Raw genomic sequence first — 27277 nt, 5'->3', positions numbered from 1 at the left:
CTTCACGCGTTATCCAGGGATTTCTGCGATATGTCTTTTTAGTTTTATTGGGAACAAAGGAATTAATGCAAAAGGAAGTAGTAGTTTTAAAAAATTCCACAGATCATCTACTGTACTTGTAATGCTTAGTTGGTCTAATGTTTCTAAGGATGTCTCTAAGTAATCTATAATACTTGTATCGTCTGCGCGAGTAAAGTCTTTAACAATTAGGGGCCTAGCAACCCTGCAATGACCCTGTCGTGGTAGTGGAATCGTAAACAAAATCATTTTATGGTCTGAAATTCCTTCTACAATTGAAATCTCGTAATCCGATATGTTTTCTGTAATAAAGACAAGGTCTAATGTTGACTGAGACTGGTCGGTGATTCTAGTGTATTCCTTGACTATTTGGGTAAGGTTGTGATTAAACGTTATGTCAATTATTTTTTCTTCGTTAAGGATATCAATGCCACCAGCTGTCAAAAGAGCCCAATTTACATGGGGCAAATTAAAATCTCCAGTCATGATTACCTTGGTTGTATCATTTACATATTTGCACAAAAACTCATTCAAGCCCTCCAAAAATTCTACTGGTGCGTTTGGCGTTCTATAAACCACTCCGAAAAGGAACGTTCGACTGTAATAAGAAATTCGGCACCAAACAGTTTCATCACAGTCGCATTCAAGCACCACACAATCAATGTCATTTCTTAAACAAATTGCCACACCGCCGCCTCTGGTAGTTCTATCACACCTAACTAATTTATAATTGGGGGGAACAATACAATCGCTTTCTATATTGGAGTTTAGCCATGTTTCTGTAATAGCTACCACATGGGGACTGTGGGCAAGAAACAAAATTTCTAGAGCTTCAATTTTATTAACCACACTTCGGGCGTTTAGGCTAATAACTCTCAATTCAGGTAGATCGTTTTCAGCTGCCCTTGCATCGCGTCAGTTGTACGCTGCCCCACTGGGTTGAACACGACGTCGCTGGTTTGGATTAAGATCCCACACAAATGTTTCACCATTAAAGGGGTACGGAAACCAAATTCTGGAGCTCATTTCTTTGTTTCAACACGACGCAGGTAGCAGCACAACCACAGAAACATAAATATTGCGCTAGAAAACGCAAGAAAACATATTTTAAAGTGAATTAAACGATAATCAAAAACCACCTGGTAGTTGGTTATGAAGCTTCAATGGAATGTCGTGACGACAACATACCTATGAAAGCAGCGCCGCAGCGGTATGTCCGCTCACTGGTATAGATTGCCTAGGCCTGAACGCAATACCGAGGCGTCTTGGTGGAGAGAGCCAAAACGAAGTGAGCCACCTTGGTTTCAGCTCTCGCGCGACGTGCAAACGCGTGCTTCGGTTGTTCTCAGGTTTGGTGCGCGTGCTGGCCCCGCGATCTCTACAGCCCTTGGGTACTTCGACAAAGCGAGATTGTAACGCGTTGACGCCTCCAAGTGGCAAAACTCGTCACTACAGTACGCTTGGTCGTCCGAGGCATGATGACGTCAAGACGTCTGCCGAATCTCCCGAGATGCATCGCGCTCCTCCATGGCTGATTTTGAAGCGCTCGCCAAAATCGCGGCATTTAGAGCATAAAATATAGCCATCTGCTCAAAATACGACCGTGCGATTATTCATTACAGGCTTAGCTGATGATATTGAGCTCATTTCTTGATGTTTTCTCTATGTTTCAAGTTTCGATTCCGTATCCCTTTAATCTTCAGCTTGTCATGTACAAGTGATACCTTATCGCCCTTTGCTCTGTTCGATGCCGCGCTTCCCCATAACAGTTTTCTTACTTGCACTGTTTCTTTTGCGTAGTCACTACTGATACAGAGCTTAGTTCCTTTTAGTTTTCTACAGTTTTTTAATATTTCCTCTATCTCTTGCTTATTTCCCGCCTTTGATCCGAATAAATGCCGCACTTGCAGTCGTCCCGCGGTGCTGTTGCTCGCCCATTCGCCGTCGGCGTGCCTCAGCTTCGTCGTCTTTGCTAGCACCGCACCGGCGAAGGCGGCCTTTGATCCGAATAAATGCCGCCGTTGCAGTCGTCCCGCGGTGTTGTGTCTTGCTCGATCGCCGTCGGTGTGTCTCAGCTTACACGTCTTTGCTAGCGACGCACCGGCGGAGGCAGTTGATCTGACACACCGCGTTCGGCTTTAGCTAGCAGACGGCGTCCGTAAAATGGCGTCAGCTGTTGGTAGCTTCACGCGGCGGTACCGTGTGTGCTTCTATTCATTCGGCGTTCGTTGCCATGGTGATAATAGGAAAGCAGACGAACTTTATGTTGCGGAAGAACGCTGCGGTGCAGCGATACCAGGTGCGTTCTAAGGCCCTTCCCGCATGCTTTTCAATGGGCGGAAGGCGAACAAAAAGAGTTCGAAATAAGGACTTAACGCAGAATGCTGCATTTCTCCAGCGCCTCATAATTTGACGAGCCATGCACGAAAAGCATGTTTTTAGGCCGGAGTTTGGAGATAGTTTTTTTTTACAACAACATGGGTATAAAGTATCAATGTGCCCAGGCGCCTGTGCCTCTGGCGTTAGTGTGATGGCGTACCGTTGAAGAAGAAGAAGGTGTTCACAGGCTTGTCTGAGATAAGGAGGCGACGTAGTGATAGTAGTGATGACGTGACAACGCGCAATGTCTTAACGCCGCGCACCTCCATTTCGCCTTCAAACCCAATGCAGCGAACAACGGCAGCGAGCTATCAAAGCAGAGTGGCTATAGTGCTCCAATCCAGCTTGCTTTCTACGTCATTTCAGAAAAATGAAGAGTGCACGTGTACCGATTTGAGTCGTGCTCAAGCTGCGCGACTGCACAGACGCCAAAAGCTTCGGCCATAGCCTCTTATTATAAGGAGTATTCACTGGGCGCCATATTTGTGGGTGATGTCTAGAGCGCATGCTCTGAACGAGCCCACATTAATAGGCTGCTAAGACCGGCAATCTTGAGGGTGCGGAATGCACGTCACAAACGCACACCAGCTCGGAGCACGTGGAGCGAACGCTCGCGCTGAAGAACCCAGGGATCCTGGGTTCGAGCCCCACCCCTGCCCGTTTCGATCTGAATGAGCATCGTACCGGCGTGCGGTCGTGTATCACTACTGCGTGGTGCACGTTAAAGACCCCAGGCTAGCGGTTGTACCGCACTGGCTAAATTTCTCATCTACAGCTGGGAGACTCGTCGCCCCTGTAAGGCAGACCAAGTTCTAGGCTGTATAAACACACACACAACCCCCAATGTAAAGGTAGCTTTGCCGCAAGCTTCATGGTGCACGGCGGAGTGCTAACTTTACAGGGAAAAAAGGCCGGCCGAATTTGAAAGTCTCGAGGAATAAAAAGCATTAATTAAAATACCGAAATTTTAGCTGCAGTGTGTGCTATGAATTGGCAGCTATTATATTCCTCGGGAACTTTACGATTATTCGTTTCAGTGAGAAAAAATTTAAAATTTTGTCAAACTGGCCGATAGGACCCAATGCAACAATGTTATATCGGGTCCAGAAATAAAAAGTATACCATCCTGAGGTTCAAGTAGGTATTAAATAAGAGTATATTAGTGCCCTCTATAGATATCCGGGAGAACTTAAGGATTTCTGCAGTAGTTTGGCTTAAATTATCATTTTACTGCGTTTTGCTGAGAATAGCCAAGAGAGGGCTCAAGGAGACCGTGTCCAGGAAGGCTGGGGATGGGGCCCGAAGGGCGTGCCGTTCACCCATTTTCAAGAAAGCAGCCACGCATGGCTAGACAGAGCATATGTATCAGTTGAGCTTTTTCCGCTCTGTGAAAACAACAATGTCGAGCAGGTGTGCTTTAGAGACCACTGCCTGGTGACATTCGGGTAAGGATTAAAAAAAAAAGACCGACACCGATTTAATTGGCACAACTGGAAAATGAACCACAAGCTACTTGACGACAAGGTGTTTAACGACAAAATAAATACGCGAATTGAAAATTTAGGGAACCTCTGCGGGAGTGAGATGACCGGAGAATGAGAAGATTTAAAGGGGCAGTTAAAATGGACACCATAGAAAGATCGATTACTCCAAAGTACGAAAAAGGAAGAGAGGAAAAGCAGCTACGCTCGATTTGAAGCAGCTTGTTTTGGAAGAGTGCTAATCCCCAGGGTGATTATAGATGATATTAATAAAAAAAAACAAGCTACAGCTTATAGATACTGCGCACTGCAGAGTTAGGGTTATACGTGCCCGGGGAGAAAAGTTTCCCGCGGGTGAAGCTCCAACAAAACGTGCGTTAGCCACAGAAAGGAAATACGCACGCGCCAACAAAATGACTGAAACTGATTATGAGGATACCACGACGCGTGACCCTAGCATGTTTGAGCGTACATTTTTCAAATTCTGCGAAAACTTACTGAGTAACAAAGCCCAAAACGAAGATGGTTTCACAGATAGTTTTTTCCCCTTCTGCCAACATTAAGTAGTGAAATAAAAGAAGCGTTAAAACAGCCGAAAGGTATGTCCGAAGTAGGAAGATCCATGATTTGAAAAGCGGAAAATCACAGGGCCCTGATGGTTTGGGTAATGTTTTTTTATAAAAAATATAAAAAGTTTTAGCTTTGCCGCCTTCGTTTTTGTTTACCGACACGGCCCTTATCTCCAAAAGTGAAACCCTTATAAGCTTCGTAATGTGGCAAATTACTGGCCACTCACACTAGCTAATATGGATTATAAGATTCTAATGAAAATCCTTGCGAGCAGAATGCAATCAGTAATTGGGGATGTGGTTGTAGAACAAAAAACGTGCGGTAACAAGGGGCGTACTTTTATGAGTAAGAATAATGTAGCGCGTAGCGTATTGAAACTATGTGCTGAGGATTTCCGGAAAGTTGCTTTGTTGCAAGTCGATCATGAAAAAGCTCTTGATCGAGTGTCCCATCATGTTCCGTTTTTGCATTCTAAACCATATTGACCTGGGCGAAATTACTTTTGATGGGGTGAAGATGGCCTATAGTGACAGCATGACTGGTCTTGTAATTAACAAACAAGTAACTAAGCGTATTTCTGATCCGTCCTCTATCCGGCAAGGGTGTTAGCTTGGAACACTTGACCTGCTTCATTACTGCGTGTGAACGAGTTCCTTCAGTAGCTCAGTGGAACGACATTTGCTTTGCACGCAGTGGACACGGGTTCGATCCCTGGTTTGGGTGTATCTTTTTATTTATTTTCTTTTTTTGTCAAGCATTTTGCGATGTTTACAGTTCTTCTTTTTTTTTACAATTATCACTGAAAAAAATATTCAATTGTTGTGGACGATACGTTCCTGAACTAAATGGTATGGGATTCCATTTTTGACACCTGCGAACTCAATGTAATCGCTTTCTACCAGGGGGCGGGAAGGAGGGAAAGGGAACGCGGCGCTACAGTTGCCTAGAGAGCGGTAGCTGGTCAACTCGGCTGCAAAGACGGTCTTGGCGAGGGACACGAAAACGTGGAAAAAAGCAGAGGATAGCGGTGGCGCTGTAGTCGACTTTCCCTGAAAAATCTCACCGGCCGTGAACGTTCAGCGTGTTGCGGTCGCTCCGAGTTCGCGGCCTTTCATTTAATCTAAGGAACATCCGCTTTATGAAGCAGCGAACATTTTGCATATACACAATTATGAAGCCTGAGATGTTCAAGCAAAATAAAAATAGACGAGGCAACGAATCGCGAACGCAGCTGAGGGTTTATTGACCAGAAAACGCGATTTGATACGATTCAAGCAAGAAATAGGGGGAAAAGAACACGTGCCTAAGCTTAGTGCGTTTACGGGCACTATAGTCCGGCTGGCTAAGCTTCTTCAAGGTTCACCACCCCACTGAGACAGAAAAAAGGCACGCAAACTCACGACAAGGAACCACCCCCCAAGAATAACAGCTATATTCCTACTTTTGACAGAACCCCCGTAACGTTCTACTTAAAACAATCCGCTTAACAACAAACCAGAAGTTACGGCAATGAAGAGAAGTTAGGGCAATGAAGAGGAACGGATAAACGTAAAATAAACTCCTCTACCCATTAATACCAACGAGTATGCCTCCCGTAAAGCGGGACGTACAGATAAATACACGGTTCAATATGTTTGTCAAGGCATTTTCCGCAACGCAAACGCGTCTGTTTTGATCAACCAGAAGCTCGAGCCCCTTTTCTTCATGATTATTTAGACAGACTGAGTGATCTGAGGGATTCGTCTCTCCAGAGGGGATATATCATATCGGTGTCATCGTTGAAAGGGAAACGGAAAGACAAGCCATTGTCTTTCCGTGCTCCAGACCGACTAGACTGGGTTATTGTTAGCGGTCCCGAAGGGTACAAAACTTAATAAAAAAAACTAATTAATTGCTGTTTAAAATAGTTTTTTTTTAAAAAGGGGCAGGGAGATATTCTGGTAGCAAAACGGGAAGTGTGTATGATCTTGGCCACCATGAAATAACTTCCGCTTAGAAATTAATACAGGTCTTCCTTCACCGCGAAGATTTTGTAAAACAGAAGTCCAAGGCCACACTCCGTACTTTCTATCCTAGTGGTAATTGAATAAAATAGCTCATAGTATAAGGTTAATTCTTGCAGTTTTTATATGTAATTGTCTGGGGGGTATGTTTTTGTGGAATAGAATCGTGCCTTTTGAATCTCGTAGAAGCTACTCGAGACTGGTCTTTTTCCTCTTCATAAAAACGCTTGCATCATGGGTATATAGACGTAAAGGAACTCTATTACTGTATAGACAGTGACATACTATAGACCGTTTCCTAAATTACCCAAGTGCCAAGAAGTGTGCGCGTGCTAGCGTTTGCAAAATAACTTTTCAGAGCAAAACAAAAAGAAGGAAAACTTTGCACGCAGGTTTTTTAACGCCTTATTTTGGTTATCTGCGTACTTCAAATATTTTATTCAGATGAGAGCGCGCGCGTGTACTCGCATTACCAGTATTCTGCTTGATATGGGTAGACGGGAAAATTAAAAATGGAACCAACCACCAGGAGCCCTTTCTCGGAAATGTCCTTATTTAACAGAGTGAGGAACATTCTGGAACTTAATTTGGTCATTTTCGAAGTTCGGGCTGGTATCTGGTTGCTAAAACCCTTGAACTGTCTTCAAGGTGAACTGCAATAAATATTAATAGCAAGTCTGATTTAGCGAAACAGCGCGAGGTCCCTGGCTTCCGCAGTGCTTTGGTTGCGCGTGCCAGCGCGTTTACACTTGTGTTAGCAAGGGCGGGAAGCTCGCACTGAAGGCGGAGCTTCAAGTCTCAGCTCAAAGGTCGGTTCTCACATACCAAACCTTACCAAACACACAGCGCTGCTACAACAGCGATGCAACAGCTAAGCGCTGTTGCTGCGCTGTTCACGTGGCATTAGCTATTTATCGTCTGCCATGAGCACCAGTTTTGACGGTGCAATACAAAGCTGGTGAACGCTCCCGTCAGCACGGGCTTAGCGCAATTCGTGTGTTGAGAGCCACTTGCTCACCAAAGCACCGAAGTACAGCGGATCGGCCTAAACGCGCTGCTTTGGATCGACTGAGTGAGTGCGCTTGTAAGGGCCGAAGGTGCTACCGCACTACTTGTCCAATTAGAGAACGACAAGTAGCAGTAAAAGACGGGAATAATAGGCAGTTTTATGATACTCTTCAAACATGATTTCTGAAATATTATTTTTATAAAATATAACTAAAACGGCGGTTATCGCACAGAGCTTTGCATGAGTCAACGGAGCAGAGGCGGAGGAGCCAGAGAACTTCAAGCGAAGGCGGCGGTGGCGCCCTTTACTAGCATCCACTAGGGTGCCTACATGTCTGTCTGTCCCAGGGTGAAGACATCCATTGTTGCTCTTGATGTGCCAGCGCGTGACGCTCTCGCGTACTCGGTGCGTGACTTGGGCGGTAAAATGGCGTCTATGCATTAGCCAAAGCTACGCGCTCGAGCTCAATGACACCGGATTGCGCGCACTTCAAGATGCATGAAAAAACGATTGGGCGGGAAAATGGCTGAGATGTCACCACTCAAGCAAAAGCGCGCGTGTGTATGAAGGCACTCTAGCATCCACACAAAGAGTAACCTCTCCGGCCAGCAACTGGACTCACTACCCCTCTCTACTTCACTTTGCGGCGCAAAGTGGGGCGGCCATATTAAGACCGCTTACGTTGCCAGCATAGGTTTTGCAGCGAAGAAGTTGCTGCCATATACGGCGGACTGAGTTTTACTTTCTTTTTAATTTTGGTAAGAGAATGTAATGTTGTGTTACTTAAGTCCTCCTGCATAGAGACAACCAAGTTTAATTATATTTGTCTTGTTTACTTGGTTTGAAACGCTAAAAACGGGTTTTTGACGACTTATTGCTTCCTTCATTTTGGAGTACGCAAGGCAGTAATCTCGCTGCTCTGGTTTCGGTTACAAAACCAAGGCAAATCGCTCGTAGTTCCCGCCCTCAGTACACGTTGGACACCTTCCACACTTTGACACTGGATAACTGGATGAACAAGGATTTACATTTACTTCAGAGGTCACTTTCGCCGCATCCTCACCGTCGAGCAGCCGGATTAGCTGGCGGCAAGCCGCGAATGAAAGGCTTGATCATCAACAGCCTGGAGCAGGGGTCTCAAAGACGCGGCCCGCGGGCTACATGTGGCCCGTGATTCGCTGGGACGCGGCCCGCAGGCAACCCGCTACGAGTCGCGGTTCCCATGTCTTGAGCGCTAGAAAAAGCATGCGGCCTCGTGATCTCTTCTCGCCGATTCATTTTCCCTCGAAGAGTATAGCTCTGCTCTTTTAATGCATTCACATAGCTTATACTTATCTGTGTTTATTTGCCCTATGTTTCGCTTTATTTCTTGCTTCCCGGCTTTTTTGTAATGTACAACTGTTCCGCTACCAGGTCGGAAGCGCGAGCGTTTCGTTGAAGGGTGCATCTCGGCTGCGCGAACTTTCGATCAGCCGGAGGAACAGCCAAAAATAAAGCTACGAGCTCGGGATCCTCGCCCTCAAGAAATGTCACAATTAAAAGACAAGTATTTGCTCAGAGTGTTGTAATGAAAATTGTAAGGAATGCAAGAACTGCCAACGTAAACGATTGCTTTTTTTTTTTTCGGAAATATGTTTAAGCTCGGGAATGACAGTGTACTTCCCCTTTTCTATTAAAAATTGCAGCAGGGTGGCGGACGGTGTCATTTTAATTCTTGTTGTCACATCACGGCAGGGCCCAGAGTAGTCATAAAACACATGAAAGCGAAAAACCTCACTGGCAAAACTATGATTTTACAAAAAGCATGGAGAGCGAGGTCTCTTCTCTATAAAAGTTTCTTCCCCCGCCCCCCCCCCCCCCCCCCCCCCCCTCCCCCGTCATACATTGGATCGCGACCTTTCCGGTGTGGGCTCTTTGGCCCCACACTTGAATGAGTTTGAGATACTGGCCTAGTACAACAGCCCAAGTGCACTGAGTGCCGATGCGGGCGATGCGGGCTTCTGTCAACCGGTAGCCCAGCACAAACCGTGAACGTTCCAGCTCTTCGTGACACGGTGTTGCAGAGAGCAGGGTAAAATACAACTGCACGGACCACCGAATCAAACGCCCTGTTATCGTAAATCTTGGCTCGTGATTGCGCCTTTGTAGATAATCTTATTCGTATTGCTGGAGAGACCCAAACGACGGGCATAACAAAATCGTTTGCATATTCCGCATACCTCGCAAAAGCACTTACCCAGTCACCTTGCGAAAAGCGCGAAACACGGAGTCCACACCGTCCTGACTTACCAGTCTTTTACTTGCTTTAGAGCCGTTTGTACCTGCTAGTAGGTATGTGTGCTGGAACTGCGACTTGAAACTAGGGGCAGTGCCAAAGAGAAAAGAGACAAAGTTGGGAAAGTTTGCTAGCTCTCCCCAATTTCTCAACTCTCAAGTGATTGTACCATAATAAATTCACCAACACCTCTTCCCAAAATAAAGAATCACTATGTTCACTACGTAAAAAATGGTCTCAGTTCATGCATCTGTAGGCATGATCAGCATCATGCATCTGTACGCATGATGAGCGCAACAAACTCACAAGAGATTTACAGGAAAATATCGGTGGTAACTTAAATTTCCCTGAAATTCTGTATAACCGGTCGTTTGCAGGACCGAATCATCTACTCGGGCGGTGTGCGTCGCTGTGCAAACGCAGTCCAACAACTCAAAGCATAAAAAACGGCAGATCTAGGACAACAATCAAGAGTCTATTGTTCAATTAAAACGACGTAATTTCGGTGAAAACGCCCGCAGCTTTTTACTCACGGTATGCGTCGAGAATCTGCCACATTTTGAAACGGAACAAAGGAAGATTTACTTTTAAAGACGTTCGCTGCGTCCTCCCGGACCAGCAGGATCGGATCAGCTGACGACGACGGGACTGAACCCGTTGAACTTCAACCCCACAATAAGCAATTTGCGCTTTGTGTTAGTATGGGCTTCTACCTCCAAGCACCGTACCACACACCACGAACACTTCAGCTCTTTGTCGCATCGTCACGTTGCACCAAACAGAACGAGATCGCCGAAGTCAACGCAGCGCTGTCGTGAACCTTGGCTTGTGGTTGCGCACTCGTGGACCCTGTAACTCCCTTCGCTTTCGAAGCACACACGACGATTACGAATAATACTTTCCGTCTTCCGAGAACACCACAGGGGCACTTCTAAAGTTACGTCTTCGCCACATGTGCTCGAAAACCGCGTCAAACCAGAATAATACCGCCGCCATGTTGAACGTGCGTTGTTGCTAGATTTTCTCCGACCAAACAAAAACAACGGCAGCACACCGGCTCTAGCTTCCAGCGTACATCGGCGTTGCGCCGTGGCCAGATTTTCTCCGTCAGCTCTAAGTTAAAGATGACCTACAGATGCAGCGACACTGGTATCAAGTTTTAATATGGCGGCCCCCACGGAGCGCCGTAAATTCTGAGGAGGTTGCGTGGGAAGCGGCGGCACTTTCACCCCCCCCCTCCCCCCCCCCTGCTTTCCACAAAATGCAAGGAGCATATAATTCGGGTAACGTCCACTTTCCGAGCTTCGCGTAACTGTTGTACAGGAAATGCAGCAAGTGGCATGGTGCACTCCGCCGCACAATGCCACTTTCAGATGCAGGACATGTGAAGCAGTTCTTCACGTAACATCTTGGGAGTATTCTTTTTGGTGCCGATCACGGGAATTCACCACGGGCACTCACTACTAATTGCCAACACTTAAATGTACAAAACAACTAATATTGAAGTACAGAACAGCGAGCGGAACAAACGTAATTGCAAAGGAACCGCACGGCGAACGAACGCAGTTCGTCTGCTACGTCCGGAGAAAAAAAAAAACTCGCACGGTTGGGTTGGTTGGGTTTAGCCACGTGACCTCCGCCACTTCACTCTATCCTCTCCACTTCTCCGTGGGCTGAGGGAGTTTCGGTTTCGGTTTCAAGCAGTTGCGCTTTTTTTTTTTTTTAATTAAAAAAAATACGTGACTCTGTAGCAAGATATTAATTGGGTAGTATTCCCACCCCATAATGAATCGCCTGACAAAAAAGGAAAAAAAAAGATTTGGGGGGGGGGGGGGTTGATAGTATCTCTTTAAGCACACCATGGAACTTGTCATTCCCGCTTTATGATAAGTGCCGTCACGGCACTCATTGGCCACGAGCTCGAATTCAAATATTCGTCGACGGATCGATTGTTGTCGACCGCATACGTCCCTGTGACGCAGCGCTCGTGTCCAACGCGGCTTCCTCGCTTGGCTGGGAGAACTTCCGTTTCCGGTAGAAAGGCCTACTTTAGTCACGAACAAGTGGTTTCATAAGTTGGTGGCCGAGTTCGGTTGAGCAGAGGAAAAAAGCAAATTGGAGTTTTTATCGTTTTTTATGCGCAAAACTGGAGGCAATAAAACAGAAACGGATTCCTGCTCCGGGTTCTATGGGCATTATTATGTCCATAGAACATTATGTCTATATCTATGTCTATTTCTATAGAACATAGACAGTATGAACCAATATTTCGGTCACCCCTCGGGTGCGTGTCGCCATCTATTGGTTGAACTAACGCCTTGTTCAAGATGGCTGCCGTGGGACCGCAGCCTTAACGAGCGCTATTTCGCTATATGTCAACCATTTGTGCTTCCTTTACTGATACAGCTTTTGAACATTTTGCTTTGTTCATTCTTTCGTTGCTCAGATAATTAACTATACTTCATCTCTCCTTAGCATGGACTAACTGCAAAGGCTGTGCAAGCGCCAGCTGCTAGCCTTGACTGCCTTGACGGGAGCACTCGCTGCAAGAGCGCTCGAGCAGCCGCCAAGGCTTTATCCAAAGCAAAATATCTCGCGTTTTTAGCATGCGTGGCTAACATTAGTTTATGCTAAGGTGAAACCACGGTTGAAGAAACATTTAGGTGATGACTCTCTGTCCGACACGGCGACCACATTATGTTCGGCGCACCGAGCCCTTTAGATGGCGCGCAAGTATAGGAACCCTTCCAAACGACCGCTTCGGTTGTTTTGACAGCGGTGGTTCCGCCTTCCCTCCCTCACCGCTCCTTGTTGTACCTCACCGCCGCCACGCCGCCACGTAGTCGCCAGAGTCCGCAAATCTGTGTTCCCTTCCGGCTTTTCCTCCTCCTTCTCCAGCTTCTCTATCTTCTTCTTCTTCTTGTGGTAGTGGTTGTTGCTGTTAAGACTCACCTTCGTGCACGATGGTGGCACCTGTAAGCTGTGATTGACACAGCACCAAAGCAAAACACAAGTCTAGCCACTGGCCGCACACCACCACCACACCACCATACGACGAAAAAGGCGAGCACACTACGCCACCGACACCGTGGCCGCCGAGGAGGGACCTCATACCTCAGCGCCCACCGCGGCGGCGCGGAACTTACTACTCCTAGTGCGAGGCAAGCTCCGAACACGATCTGGTCGCTCGTTCCCCGCGGGAAAAGCGGCCAGAGTCATCACCAAAATGTGTTCCTTCCACCGTGGGTGAGACGAAGTATAATCAAACGCTCTCGTTCTTACGTACTGAAACAAAAGAACGTAGCACATTATAATACCTACCTTATGCAAGCTCCATAGCTAGGTTTTTAAAAACAGCGTATAAGAACAGAGTAACAAGTGCGGCCTTGTGGACGTGAACTTAATGAGCACCGCCTATTGGCGACATGGGTGATCGAAAGCGTCGCAGTGGTCGGCCTGCCAGGATTGGGGAATGATGATTTTGACGTCAGTAAAGGATTTCTCATTGATGGAAATAAGAGTAATGTAAGAACTTCAACTTAGACGGTGGTGGCAGTGTTGCTTTGAAAGCGCAATGATTTCAAGTTTCCACTACGCTCATTACAAACACCATTCATCTTGTTATTCGCAAGTTGTGACGTCAGGAGAGGGAGCCATAGGAGCGCGCCACCAAAACATCTCGCCGCCAAAAGGAGGTATTCAATGGACGCCATGTTTGAGGGCGCTTTTTAGAGCGCATGCTCAGAACGAGCTCACATTAATAGGTTGCTATAAGGCCGGCAATCTTGATGGTGTGGAAAGCACGTTGCAAAATAACTGTGGAAGTTCGCTGTCAGCACGCGCTCGGCAGTCGCGCACAAAGCTATGTTCGCCAGTGAATACTCCATATACTGACAGACCTTGCTCACTCTTATCTAGTGTTGTAGGCGTTACCGAAAACAAGTAATGAAATACGCTACTCGTTACTTGCAAACAAAAGGAACGCGCTACCAACCTACGTTACCTCAAAATAAAATAAAAGTGTTACCATCACCGTTACCGATAAAACGTACCGCAGGTTACTTTTGCGTTACTTTTTTAATGATGAATTATGTCGGAATACTCTTTTGATGGCACAGGTATGCATAAGCGCATTATTTCAAGAAACATTATGTTCATACAGAAACTGAACATAATTACTTAATTTTTTTATGGTTTTACCTAAATACTAACGAAAGAAAAACCCAAAGAAAAACGCAAAAAACTAAACAATTTACATGGCTTTGATCCTAAAAACACGAAAAAAGTAAAGTGTCATTTTTAGGTCCCGGGAAGAGGTAACGAGTAATGTAACTACTATGTTACCTGTTACTGTTCTAAAAAAAGTAACGAGTATACGTTACTACGTTAACGAAAAAGTAGCGCAATACCGGCAATGCCTTTGATTTTAACGCATTAAAGTTAACACTGTTCTCATCCATGAGACCACGCTAATCGTACATTGACAGGTACGACAGCAGTTGATATGCTTCCTATTTCACATATATTTTCATAAGGATGGCTAGTTGGGCTAGTTGCTCTTGCATCATGGTGTAATTCGCCAAAATAACCCGGACGAAAACGAAGGGAGAACTGAACAGGACGCGGCGTAACTTTCAACTAAGTGGTTCATTTCAATTACATACTTTTAAAAATATAAAAACAGGCACACTTGGCAGAACACAAAGATATGGTCTAAAAACACTCAAATACCAGCGTCATTGGTTCTTCAGATAGTAGAATTCCTTATTGGACAAGGACAAATAGGGCGCCTTACACAAGAGTTCTCCTGCTGGGACTTAATCAGGACAGCTTCGTGAATTTCTCCGGCCGTTTTTGTTTTGTAATGGCTCATGACACAGGTCTCACCAAAGATGGTGCTGGACTTCCCCGAGTTGGGCCCGTATTCGCAATGGTCACAGTGGACCGCTAGGCTGTCAGACGGGGACTGCCTCATCGCCAACGCATGCTCTTTGACCCTATCATGGCATTTCAGTAAAAGGGGGGGGGGGGGGGTGAGACTATATTGAGGGTTCCGCGTTTTCGGTTTCTATTTTTTCAAAATTCGGCGAACTTTTACCGGTGTTTAATTTAAAATACAATTTACGGTTTTTTTCGGCGGATATTTATGCCCACAAAAGTTTATCGGCTTTTTTCGGTGAATATAAAATAAACACCAACGGACACCGGATCAGATGATCCTTGTACGTAGCTCTGATATTTGTGATCACTCAAAGAATAACGGCGCAGATACATTGAAAAAGAAATGGACACTTCATTTGGCAAATGTGTGCAACTGTAAAAGAAACAAGAAAAAAACAACATAGAAGTCCGAACAAGTCAGATATGAAGCCTCTGCCCAATAAACATGGAACTTCACTTTCTGTACATCAGGATTACGCGATCTCCATTATAGTACACACACATGTACTTGCCAAGGTTCTCCTTAATGCGCACTCTTTCTTTTCTGTTAATATGACCCTGAGCTTCGAGAATGCCCTCTCAACGCTAACAACACTGGACACTGCAAGCTAAGGAGATGAAGCGCTGCCTGAGCAAACACCGGCCAATCAACCAATTGTGACCGCCGAAAAAGGCACGGTGCGACGTTTTAAAGCACAACACAACATGCAGAGCTTGCATCACGTCAGTCTTCCTTACAACGAGCTTGAAAGCACGCTCGTACATGGCAAAGTCATGGCGCACTTCGGACTTCACGTTCCGATCGATGATGCGCACACTAAACCAAAACGTCGTAATTGCATTCGTGTATCCCATACATTCGGGCACGTTTCGATAGACTCTGTCGTTCCACTTTTTCGCCAAGGCTCTGTTGTACGACTGGAAGGTCAAAGTGATCTTTTCCCATTAAAACTGAATTTTAGAAAATGGACTCGACGAATGTTTATCGGTTTTTATCGGTTTAAATCGAAAATGCCGAACCTAAAAACTGACCTTTTTCGGTTAAAACCGAATTTCCAAAAATGAATTCGGCGTACTTTTATCGGTTTTTATCGGTTGAAACCGAAAACTCCGAACCCTAACTATATTTTTGTGTCCTGCCAAGTGTGGCCTGTTTGAATATTTTTAAAAGTATGTCATCGAATAAACAGTTCGGTTGAATGTTACACCGCGTCCTGTCCGGTTCTCCCTTCATTTTCGTCCGTGTTGTTTTGGCGTATTACACCTTATAATATATTTCCATATTCGCGCGATTCTGTTGGCGGGACGAGTAGACTGAGGTGACCGAACAGCAATAATCAATGATAGCTTAAGAAACGCCGAGAGTGGCTTATGGTATTATTTTTCTAGAACAAACAAAAACATACATACATACACGACTCTCTACTCAGATGGGATTGTGCCTGCGCAACAAATTACTCGAAGCCATCAGTTATACACGACCAATCCGTCATCCCCCTAAATTAGGAATTCGACCTCGCTCTCCCATTATTAAAACAGACCTGACTTTGTCCATCTATTTTTTATTATGTGTGCCTCGACTTTTTTGCTTGTTTGTGAAGCTTGTTTGTCCCTGTTTTTATACAACACGACAGCCTCCTTTAGGAGCGGGTTACAGGTACGGTCTTGGCAATGGCATGCCATGTAGGACACTATAGTAACTGAGAGTAAAATGCCAGTCCCTAGAGTGTGACATTTGCTGCTGAGGAGGGGAAGAAATACGAAGGACTTGCATAAAGGTGGAGTTGACTTAAGGCATGCTTCAATGTGACGGTACTAACTCTCGTTGGCCATCCAGCTGTATCAAAAGGTGTAATCTAGTACTCAGTATAAATAACTTAGTCGAACCAACGTAAGAGAGGATTATTTATTTTATTTTTGTATAAAAATATTGACACTCTGTAAAAATACCAGACTGGTTCTTTGTACTTTCGGTTTAGAGGGCGAATGCTATGCGACGCCGCGGTGCCCGTGGATACGCAGCCCGAAAACATCGTCCTCAACTGCGGAGCAGAAACGCAGGGGCACTCAGCACGTGAACAGTTGTAGGGTCACGTGACTTCATAGTAGAGGTAGATCGTATTTCATCCAACGCCTCGCGAGCAATCCGGATGAGTGAATATCCTGTTTCCTCGCTATGGAGCCACAATCTTTCAATAGCGAACGCTTGGTGCGCGTGTGGTCCGTTTCTGTTTCACGGCTGATGGAAAGCTTAGGAAGTTTAAACGTTCTCTTGAGAGACGAAAACATATCCGCTATCAAAAAAAAAAAACTTTATACGATTTGTGCACTCCAACCAAAAATTTTGATTCGTTGATCTCGCTTCGTGATACAGAATGATTCGACCGGAAAAAGGTTCGCAAGAGAAAGACTGGGAAGCTGCCTGTGTGCGAACATAAACAACGTCACGTGTAAGACAAGATTGTGAGACGAAGTCTGAGGTCACTGAGGACTCGTCAGGTTTATCGACGCAAAGTATAGTCGGTTGCATGGCGGATGCAAAAATGGGGGAAAAGTAACTTTAAAAGAAGGAGTGCTAGTTGATGCAGCGCAGCCTTGGGCGACCTTGAACTCCCTCTGGACAAGGTGCTTCTCTAGAGCAGGGACATAAAATATTAGAATTTCGACGAGACTAAGTTTCGCCTTTGCGAACGCCCAGATATTAAAAGACTGTCAAGTTTGACCCCCACAATTAAATAAAAAATATTAATCTGAGAGAGTACGTAGCTCATCAGCAGCATTTAGTGTATTGCAATGACAACGAATGAGTAGTAAACGTGTTGCTTTCTTTTTATAAAACGCCATTCACACGGTTAGCATTTTCATTTCCTTTAACATACGTTCCTTGCCGAGGGTTGAATCAGCCCTCACTCTTGGGTCGCGAGCACATACCACGCCCGGAGGACTGCGAACTGGTTTGCCGCCGACCATGAAGGTCTCTTGGCGAAATTTCCAGGTAGCACTGTTGTTTAAGCCACAATTTTTTTTTTCTGGCAGTTCAGGACACAGAAGACCCGAAGAAACCAAGGTATAACCGAACTCGGTATTATTTTGACTGAGTCGGACTATTTTGGCTCTAAATCGCCAAACAAGAGCGAGAGTTAGGCTTCACTGCCTAGTTATTCGGTTGTCAACTGGCTTCTTCGGGCCTCAGTTTCTTAGGAAATGCTAAATCAAGGCTTCATTTCTGGTTGCTCGGTTTTCACCTGGCAACTTTGGGTCTAAATTTCGAAACAAGTGCAGGAATTAGGTTTCACTGCGGGTTGTTTGGCTGATAGGGAGAATTTCTGGCTCATGCCTACGTCCTTAAAAGAGATTAACCCAGTTGACATGCTACCAAACAGTAGCGTTGACTACCTAGAAATATACTGCATAGAATTAAGCCAATTAACGTCAAGCAAAAACGGACTTACTATCCTGGCAGGACTTCCAATTTGTTTGGTTGTTACTAAGAGTTCAAGTACAGCCATTAAATGTGACGTCTTTGATTGACCTTAACGTTATAAAATCTTCTTGCGTGTTTTCGTGTTTTGTAACTTCGACATGAACTGCGCAACACAGAATTTTCGTTTTTGAGCCATAAATTGCAATACACTGTGAAGCTAAGTAAGAAATATACAGTAAACCCTTCAGTAAATATTATCCGAAATGAAAAGTTTTCACGCCTGTCCACGAAGCCACGCCGACACTCACTTGTAGTCTCAATCTTACGCCCTAGTCTTATCAATAAAAGCGCTCAACTGATAGTGCAATCATGTCATATTACCGCAAAGTTATATATTGGCTAGCAAACGTAATTTGGATCGGTGAGGTAAATTTTCGATATTACACATGTTGTTACATTTTACAGCCAAGTGCGTCGTATTGTGTTTTTCACCGCACTCAAAAAAAAAAAACACTAGGGAATGCAAAGTGTGCATGTGTTACTAAAAAAGTTCTCTTGCATTTCTTTTATTAAAATATCCTATTTGATTAAAAGCACCGTCCGTCTTTCAGTTAATGGCATGGGGATAGAGTCCCAGTTGACCTTATTTAACTTTTCTCAATATGATTGCGACAAAAATATTCAGACATGTGTTTAAACACAATTTTCATAACCGCTAGAAACATAAATTTTATAGGTCTAGATTCCAAACGAATCAGGTATATATAAGGAGGTAGCAAGCCTATGCAGAACTGGTTCCCTAAAAATGTCGTCAAACTTCGAGAGAGTTAAAGAGTTAAACAGTTAAATTTGGCCTCCGTTTCGTCCCCAATTACACAGCCCCAGACCAACCCAAATACCTTTTGGCACGCCTAGTAAAGAACTAGGGTTATTTTAGGAAGTCAAGAAAAATCTAGCACAAATTCTTATGCCTGCGTAGTAGGGCTGTCTGTGTTCTTCAAGAGTAAACTATCGCCGGCAAAACGCCTCGGTCACAATGAACCACCACTAGCGAGCAGCATTCAATTACAAACGCACCACAACTTGCATTCCATTGAAATCATCACACTTGGTACCACCAATATATACAAATGCACCAGACATTTCTCACCTTGTAAAATCATCCCGATGATATGTACACCTCAATACTGCAATCTTCGCTTTGATTTGAGAAGCGTATTCTAGGGGTGGGTATAACAAGCACCAAACCACCACGTCTACCCCATATTTCCCCAACCTCTTTCAATTTTAGAGCGAAAGTAGTAGATTTTTTTAGCCTGATTGATGTCACTTCGATGCACATCGTAGAAAAGATTTTGCGTTCTCGTTTGATATGAATATTTACAACGCTTATCGGAATGTGTAAAGGCAGGAATCTTTGCCACACGTCATATCTTACCTGCCTGGGTGTCTCTTCATAATTTGCATATCAAGGAAATTGATCTGTCTACCTCCATGGCTCTCTCACGTTACTACAAACAATTCCCGGCGATACTTGGCGATGGTGTCACAAAGCGGAACGCAAAACGATGAACACAGCACTCCTCCACTCTTCGCGACGATTGCTTCAGCATTCGTCTAGTCTTGGAGAAAAGGGAACGGCGTGCTTCCTGATTTTCTAGAGTTCCATACCGACGAACGTTCAATTTACGCTGATTGGAGTCATGCCTTGCTGTTGGCATTCAGTTTTGTCATGGGCGTGTCATCCTTGTAGGCACGAACGCGGAACATATTTGTGATCTCTTCGATGCTCTTGTTCTTTGTTTCTGGAAGTTTCTTATAGATGAACACCCAGAAGAACACCAGCACCAGGGTGAAAATGAGGAAGGTGTAATGCTGAACCACCTCCTGCGAAATAAAAGAAAAGGATATGTTTGAGTATTTATTATGTAACACTGTTATATCCCAGTCTGCGCTTTAAAATTGAGTATTTTTCAAGACTAGACAGAATAAAGGTTGCGAGAATTTTTGGTTGAGGTGCTCGAGAATATATTTTTATAATAAACTTTACGTTTTATTTTTTATCTATACTCAAAAATAATACAACTGGAAGATAAGTGTTAGTATGCTAACGGTCCTCCTATTTTTGCAAGGCATACAATGTTTGCACTAAATTACGTCTTTAAATATAAAGAGTCAGTTTTAGCAGGTGTTATGCTTGTGTGATATGCCTCTGCGGTTCTGGCACCCCAGCCAATTTAATAAACTTAACCAATACTTGAAATTAGCATGCTAGTGCAGCACGAAGCTCTTATAGAATCTGTTGATTATTTTGTCTATGCCTATATATGTAAGTATCCTATGTTTATTTGTACTCGGATGTATCTAGCACAATGCAGCTGTTCGAATTTCTACAATACACTAATATGTTAGTATGCCTAAAATAGAAAGAAATCAACTTGCAAAAGCATGCTTCTTTTTTTACTTTCTACCGCAGTGAAACTTGTTTTTTAATTCCAAAGAAAACTGCGCCAACAATAATGAACTTTTCTACACTGCAAATAAAATGACGGTTATCTGGCCTTAACTTTCTCCTCCCGGCTTTAAGCTACCTTGTCGGCACCTTTGCCCCCGGTAGAAAAAGGCCAGATAGAGACGGTTGAGCATTTTCGATGTTAGGTCACTTGTAGACGGGGGAAAGTTAACGCGAAAAACCGGCCTTTTATTTGGAGTGTAAGGCAGGTATGTCTTCAGAATAAGTGACTGCCTCTGCTCAACTCGCACATTCATAAAAATAATCTGCAATGAATAGGACTATGTTATTCGTTATCATTTTTTGCTGAGCCAAATACAACATTACTAGAACAACTCAGTTAGAAAACCCATCCGAGGATCGCAGACCCCTTGCGCCCAGCCGAAATGAGACACCGGAACCCAGATTCGATTACAACGCCGCTTCATGGCAGTCAGTTAGTTTCATTCGTTTAATGGTTAGATGGTGGTAAATAATCCGTTTTGAGACTAGGCGGTTCGCAAAAGCTCACTTTGCAGACACAGGTAAGATTTTATTGTTCTCCGTTCTGGTATATATATAATTCCCTGAGTGGGCTCTGCAATGGAAACGGCGGCGGTGTGAACAAACCTAGTTCGTTTCTAAAGTATGGGTTGGAGCCACTTCTTCAAAGCAGGTTCATATGGCAGTTCCCCAACAGGGTTGTTCTAGTACCGTTGTCCAGGAGTGAACAGGGCTAGGCCTACCATGAGCGGCAGGAAGGCGATGCCGACGACGAAGTTTGCCGCCCAGTTGACGCCAACTGCGAGGCTGCTGGCGATGGGCCTGGCCCCCTGGCCGAACAGCTCCGTCACCAGGAACCACGGGATGGAACCTGCACGCAGTCACCGTGGGAAAAGCTCGCTTAGTGACGTACAAGCAAACAAAGAAATTGTCTCTCCCTACGTGTGCACGGCGAGAAAGTAAAGAAGCTCACTTTTTAGGGGCGCTAAAATCTAACAAACTCATAAGCAAGAGTGACTGAATTCAACTCCAGATTATATATCCTCCAGTTCCATGCTAATTTACTGCTATATTTTATGTTTCCAGAATTAAGGAGATATGTTCAAGGAGGTCTACACTAACATATCAGTCTGATTTGTCTATAATGTTTATCGACAACCTCTTCAAAGCATCGTATTTATCGGAATGTCTGGTACTTCTAGACAACGCTGGTTACGAATACTTTTAAGCCGCAGAAGTGCACAGCGCAGGCCCCATGTGAATGTATAAAGGGTGCTTGAGCTGCCCGGGCTTATTGTTCCGGTTCCATTTGGTAAGACACGAGCAAATTCTTCTTGGACGTTCCTATGGACCCTATAGCCATGCTTACTTTAAGAAATTCAAGGTAATTTAAGCCAGCTTTTCCTGTGTCTAGCCCATGTAGGCCCCATATAACAAGCATCAGGTCACAAGGAAGGCCACTAGCCTCATTCTAGATTGAAACTGCATTGGTAAAATGAAGAAACCCGGTTCATGATTATTCTTAGTCACCTCATACACGAGTGCCCCCCCCCCCCCCCCCCCCCCAAGCTAAGATCATATAAACAATAATTCGCGCATTTAAATTTTCGTTGTTTTTCACATGGGAAACAAAAAAAAAAAACAGACCCACTTTGCTCATTCAATACCAAAATATCCACATCACGATGAAACACGCAAAAAATGAATTCTTAGTGTCCCTGTTTAACCCAAATAAAGCACAAATAACAAAATCGGACGTAGGGCTGTCCCAGCCATGCAGTTATTATAATGTACTGTACGCCAGAGGTTCAACTGGCGCCAGTGTCTATGCGACTTCTGTGACGCAAATCGAAGCGGACAGCAACCAGTCTACTCTTGCAATGCTCCTGTGCATTCCTATGGAAAAACGTGCGTGAATTTTGTCTCTTCGCCGGAAAATAACACGGGGCACTTTGGTTATTTTGGTCGTACCGAACAGTATGTACCTTGATTAACATTGCAAAAATATAATTGCTTTAGTTAGTGCATTATTCTTCATCGGTGAACAATGTTTAACTTCGGCACTTTTCAGTCCCAAACGTGTGTTCCGCTGCAGGTGTGTAAGAACAAGCGACGATTTAAAGCAAAATTACAATCGAAAGGAATATAGAGTGGGTTCAAGGCTCGCCAGCATTCCGGTGACGCTTAAACATTGATAATATGCCAGCCTATCACTATGTGAAAATGACCCCGTCGTGCATGAGCGGATAAAAGCATTCAAAACGCAAAGGATAAAACACATGGGCTATAAAAGGTGTCCCTTTCTATTGTTTTCTTTGCCGTGCAGCTATTATCGGGCACTTGTTCTCAAAGATTTTGAGCGTGCGGGAGATATTTTAAATGTAGAACAAGTATCAGGGGCGCCGGAACAGGGGGTGCAGGGGGAGCAACGGCTGCCCCTTATTTACAAATGAGGTAGCACGGCTCCCCCAATCTACCTCGGTCAAAGTTATTTTTTTTTCCCGCTTATTGATTTTGGTTTTTACAGAGCATTTCGCGCCTGCTGTTTTGTGGCTGCCTCTCCGTTTTTGTTCAGTCAGATTTTCGAGCTATCGCCACAAAAGCCGATCATTTGGGGCCTAGCCCGAAGGATAAGCCTCCGGCGTAAACCTGGCCGTGGAGAAAAAGACCCTGGAAAAATAGCGATTTTGACGTTCGCCGTCTTCAACAGATAAATTGTTGTAAATGACCCTCGTAGGAAGAATTCGTCAAGCTGGCCTCCCGTCGCAAGTACGCGGCCTTCGGGATCTTCAAAAAGCTGGAAGCCGTTTCACTGTCAAAAGAAGTCTTCGGGAGCTTGAATTAACTTAAAATGCCCTTCCAATTCACTAAGTGAGGGGGGAGGGGGGGGGGGGCAGTTGGGTCCAGAGCTTGCGATTGTCGGTAAACTTACTATTTCCGTGAATGACCTTCAGACTGTACATAGATAAAAAAAAAAAAAATAGACACCACTCGACCTGGCCGCCTGCCACAAGTGCGCGACCTTCAGAAGCTTAAAAAATCTCAATGCCTAGGGGAAGTGCCAAGATAATTTGTGAAGAGCGCGTCTTCTGTTTGTTTCGCCTCCAAAGAGTTTCGGGAGCCAGTCTAGCGCCCTTGGGGGCTTCTAGCGTTAGCCGCACTATTCCTGTGAGTGACTTTCTGAACTAGCCGGAAGCATCTCTCGACCTGCCAATCCCCTCTCTCCTGGAAGTGCTACTTCAAAAAGGTCCAGTGCCGCGGTGTCGGCGAATGGAAGAGCTGAGACTAGGAAGCAAGAAGAAGGCGACTAGCTTTCCTTTGGCCGGTAGATGATTCTTCGGAAGCTTGGGGATAAGCCGAAAGGTCTGTGCGACGGGGGATTACTTTAAGGATCCTGACAAGGTCAGGCAGCCTTGCTTGGCTTAGACGGGTTCGAAGCAGCGACGTCCTTTTGTTGGCTGGTGCGGTAGAGGAAGAGGGGGCGGAGCAGAGGAAAAACTAAAATGCTACTGCCAACATCCTTTATAAACAGCATACTGCTGCTGGGGAGTCTGTCCTCTCTGTCATGACGCGACTGTGGAGAAGTAAACATATAGAGCTTCGCCTGTCTCGAATATTTCTGGAGTCTTTTTCAACTATTTAATCCCCTGCCCCAGCTGAACTCTCGCCTCCATATGGCCTCAATTTTTCAAAGTTTTTGAGCAAAGCCCTCATGGTCAACAAGCTCCTCGTTCTGCGACGATCCACGAGCAGCAGTCTCAGCGTTCTCGACACCCCTACTGGTAAGCCCTCAGTTTTATTGTTTGATGTATTTATATTATTAGCAATTTTCTTGATTTTCCCGACAATTTCTGGATGCAAAACAGTAGTACTGGTCACAACGTCAGCTTTTTACACCACAGTAGCAATCATTACTGTAATTTTATAAGAACTAGAGTCCCCATGCACAATATGATAATAATAATAATAATACTTTATTTTCCATTTAAAAAAAATGGCGGAGGCCGAGAAAAAAAAGCCGTGTTTAAACGGCTTGACCAGCCCTCGGCCTCCTCGAAAGTTTGCCACGATGCCCTGAGAATAGATTTTTTTTTTTTTTTGAGCTGGTCGATAATCTGACGACGGAAATTCACAGGAGATTCACGCAGCCTGGACTCGACGAGCTTGTTCGTCTAGAAGGAATTGTGACTGATGCCGCCAAGAGGAAGCCTCCCTCTGCCGCAGTCTTGGAAGAGGAACTGGGGCTCTGCACTTTTGATTTCGACGTCTCCCGGCTTGCGCCGTCACTTGGAAGCAACAAGTGCGACACCATCCAAGATGTTCGTGCATTGCTGAAGGATCAAGCTCCAAACGTGAAACTAATTTTTGAGAACGTTTTCAAACTTGTGCTTCTCATTCTCACGGTCCCCGCGTCGTCGGCATCATCCGAACGCTCCTTCAGTGCCCTGCGACGTATGAAAACTTGCTTTCGAAGCACAATGTCATAGTAGGAAAGGTTGCCTCATCTACTCCTATTGCACGTGCACGGGGCGCTGACGGCCACTTTGAGCTTAGATTCCGTAATTCAAACCTTTGTCGCACGAACCGCGGAAAAGAAGTCCACGTTTGGCACAGCATGACTGTGAAATGTAAAAATGCCTAAGTGTGTTTGTGCGAATTTTGACCAGTTCTAACATCACTCAGGAGGGTATATTTAAACTCTATATTTATTACAAGTTATTGTTATTAGCACCGAGAAGTTTCAGTGGCTTCTTTTGGCGGCCTGCCAGAGTGAGTCAAGGAGACAATATTTCAGCCGAGTGAACTTGCGAACAGTTGGGTATCGGCTGCTGATAACTGAAAAGATCCTTTTTGCTTTATTTTTCGATAGCGTGATTGTATTTTGATTCGTGCGATCATAATCTCACGAGAAAAATCTCTGTTCTCCTCATGACGTCACGGTGGAAACTGTAGCGACGCTTCTGTTCGTTTTTACGGCCAATATTGTTCGTTTATTTTTCTTTGTTTATAAAGTATGCACAAGATATGTAAATTATGTTTATAATTGCGTTGACATCATTTTCTCGCTGACGATGTAAAGGCACATTACTATTGCAATGTTACTTTAGGTATACGATACAAATATGCGCATGTTGTAATTTTTCCTGGAGCACGTTTACAACATTTGCTTGTTTGTTCCTCTCAGCTGACGGTATCTCACGCCGAATCTTTTTTTATGTTTCATAATATCCTATTGTATGTCTGGAGTTCATATTATGTGATTAGTGAAAATCTGTGGTACTGCTGACCAACCTTCCTTTTTTCTATCTACATATATACCGGGACACGTGGGCTGGCTTGTGTGTACGTGTGTAGCTTTTATAATTTTGGTGTGGCTTCCAAGGCTGCCTCAGCGACAGGGCTACCGTGTCATCGATTTATAGATTTCTCAATGTTACCTCTGTTACGTTTAACTCGACCACTAGTTCTTCCTGAAATTCCTTTCCTAGGTTTTCAAAGCAACTGGGACTGCTTTGAATTAGAGTTAACTTGCGCCGTCAATACGCATGTATCTTTCATATATCGCATGTATTGCCCTATTCCTTCTAAATAAAGACTCCTCTCTGGTATTTGGTTTCTCCATAATTACGTTAATCATTTATGAACACGGGAGAAACGTTGTCGTGTCAAATAATGCATGTACATAAACAGTCAGTGTGGTCAAATAGAATATCGGTAACAAAAACTTGAGAAAACGTCACACAAAGGATACATTTTTGGTTCTAGCTTTTTAATTATCTGTCACAGTTAGTGCGCTCACTTGTAGCGTGTTTATATCATGGTCTTATGACGGTGTGTCAACTGTGTTTATTAATTCATGTAATCATATGCACGACCCCAGTATAGTGCCTGAATGAGCCCTCAAAGAAAATAAATGATGATGATCTTTATGGTAGTATTTTTTTTTTTTTGCTCCCCCAGGGGAAAAATAGTTCTGACGCCACTGACAAGTATCTTCGCACAGAGCAGAAAGAATAAAACGGTACTTATTTAAAATCGGAATATATTACGTCGCCTTCAGTTCATTTTGATTGTACATGCACGGGTAGTTACTGATTCAGTGTAACTGCGTAGTTCTTGCCGTCTCCCTTAATTTCCAGATGTCCTTCGTTCGTTTGGGACGTATATCCCTCATGCTGAAAAGCACCAACGTCGTGTTCACGCTTACAGTGTCCGACAGTGCACATAAATACACGTACGAAACGTGTTTGCACCGTTTTTATTGCAATGAATTTCAAAGAAAAACGCCGTAACTGACCAATTACTTTGTCAGCCTTACTGAGAAATGTTCCAAGCTAGCTAGTACGTACGAATTATTCGGGATAATTGCTCTTATGATCGAGCACACGGAGATGATGCACTCACATTTTCCCATAGAAATGCATCACCGGAAGTCAATTTTCGACTGGTTGCTGTCTGCTTCAATTGACGTCAGCACACTAGCGCCACTTGAACCTCTAGCGTACATTATAATAACTCTATGGTCCCAACAACGCAAAAAGTTTGACATCATTGATTCTTGCCACTAACCTTTCAGACTGGCGAATGACGTATAATTAAAACTTTTGTGACATATTTTATATCTCTGCTTTTTCTTCGAATAATATTACAAGCTCCGGGAGTTTTGATCTGACCTTGACAAA

General features: G+C 44.5%; 1 protein-coding gene across 1 annotated transcript in view; it reads right to left on the bottom strand.

Moving 5' to 3' along the window:
- Positions 1 to 16568: 16568 nt before the first annotated feature.
- LOC121836142 (facilitated glucose transporter protein 1-like) overlaps positions 16569 to 27277 on the bottom strand; it is a 57298-nt gene continuing 46589 nt past the window's right edge. Inside the window, exons 8-9 of the mRNA XM_042290928.1 lie at positions 21338 to 21465; positions 16569 to 19987 (exon numbers count right to left, since the gene is read on the bottom strand). Of these exons, the coding sequence (XP_042146862.1) occupies positions 19802 to 19987; positions 21338 to 21465 (314 nt within the window). The 3' untranslated portion in view covers positions 16569 to 19801. The remainder of the gene's footprint in view (positions 19988 to 21337; positions 21466 to 27277) is intronic.

This window comes from Ixodes scapularis, unplaced genomic scaffold (assembly GCF_016920785.2).
Source record: "Ixodes scapularis isolate PalLabHiFi unplaced genomic scaffold, ASM1692078v2 PGA_scaffold1__304_contigs__length_218370807, whole genome shotgun sequence".
NCBI lineage: Eukaryota > Metazoa > Arthropoda > Arachnida > Ixodida > Ixodidae > Ixodes > Ixodes scapularis.
This window is presented reverse-complemented; position numbering and strand designations above follow the sequence as displayed.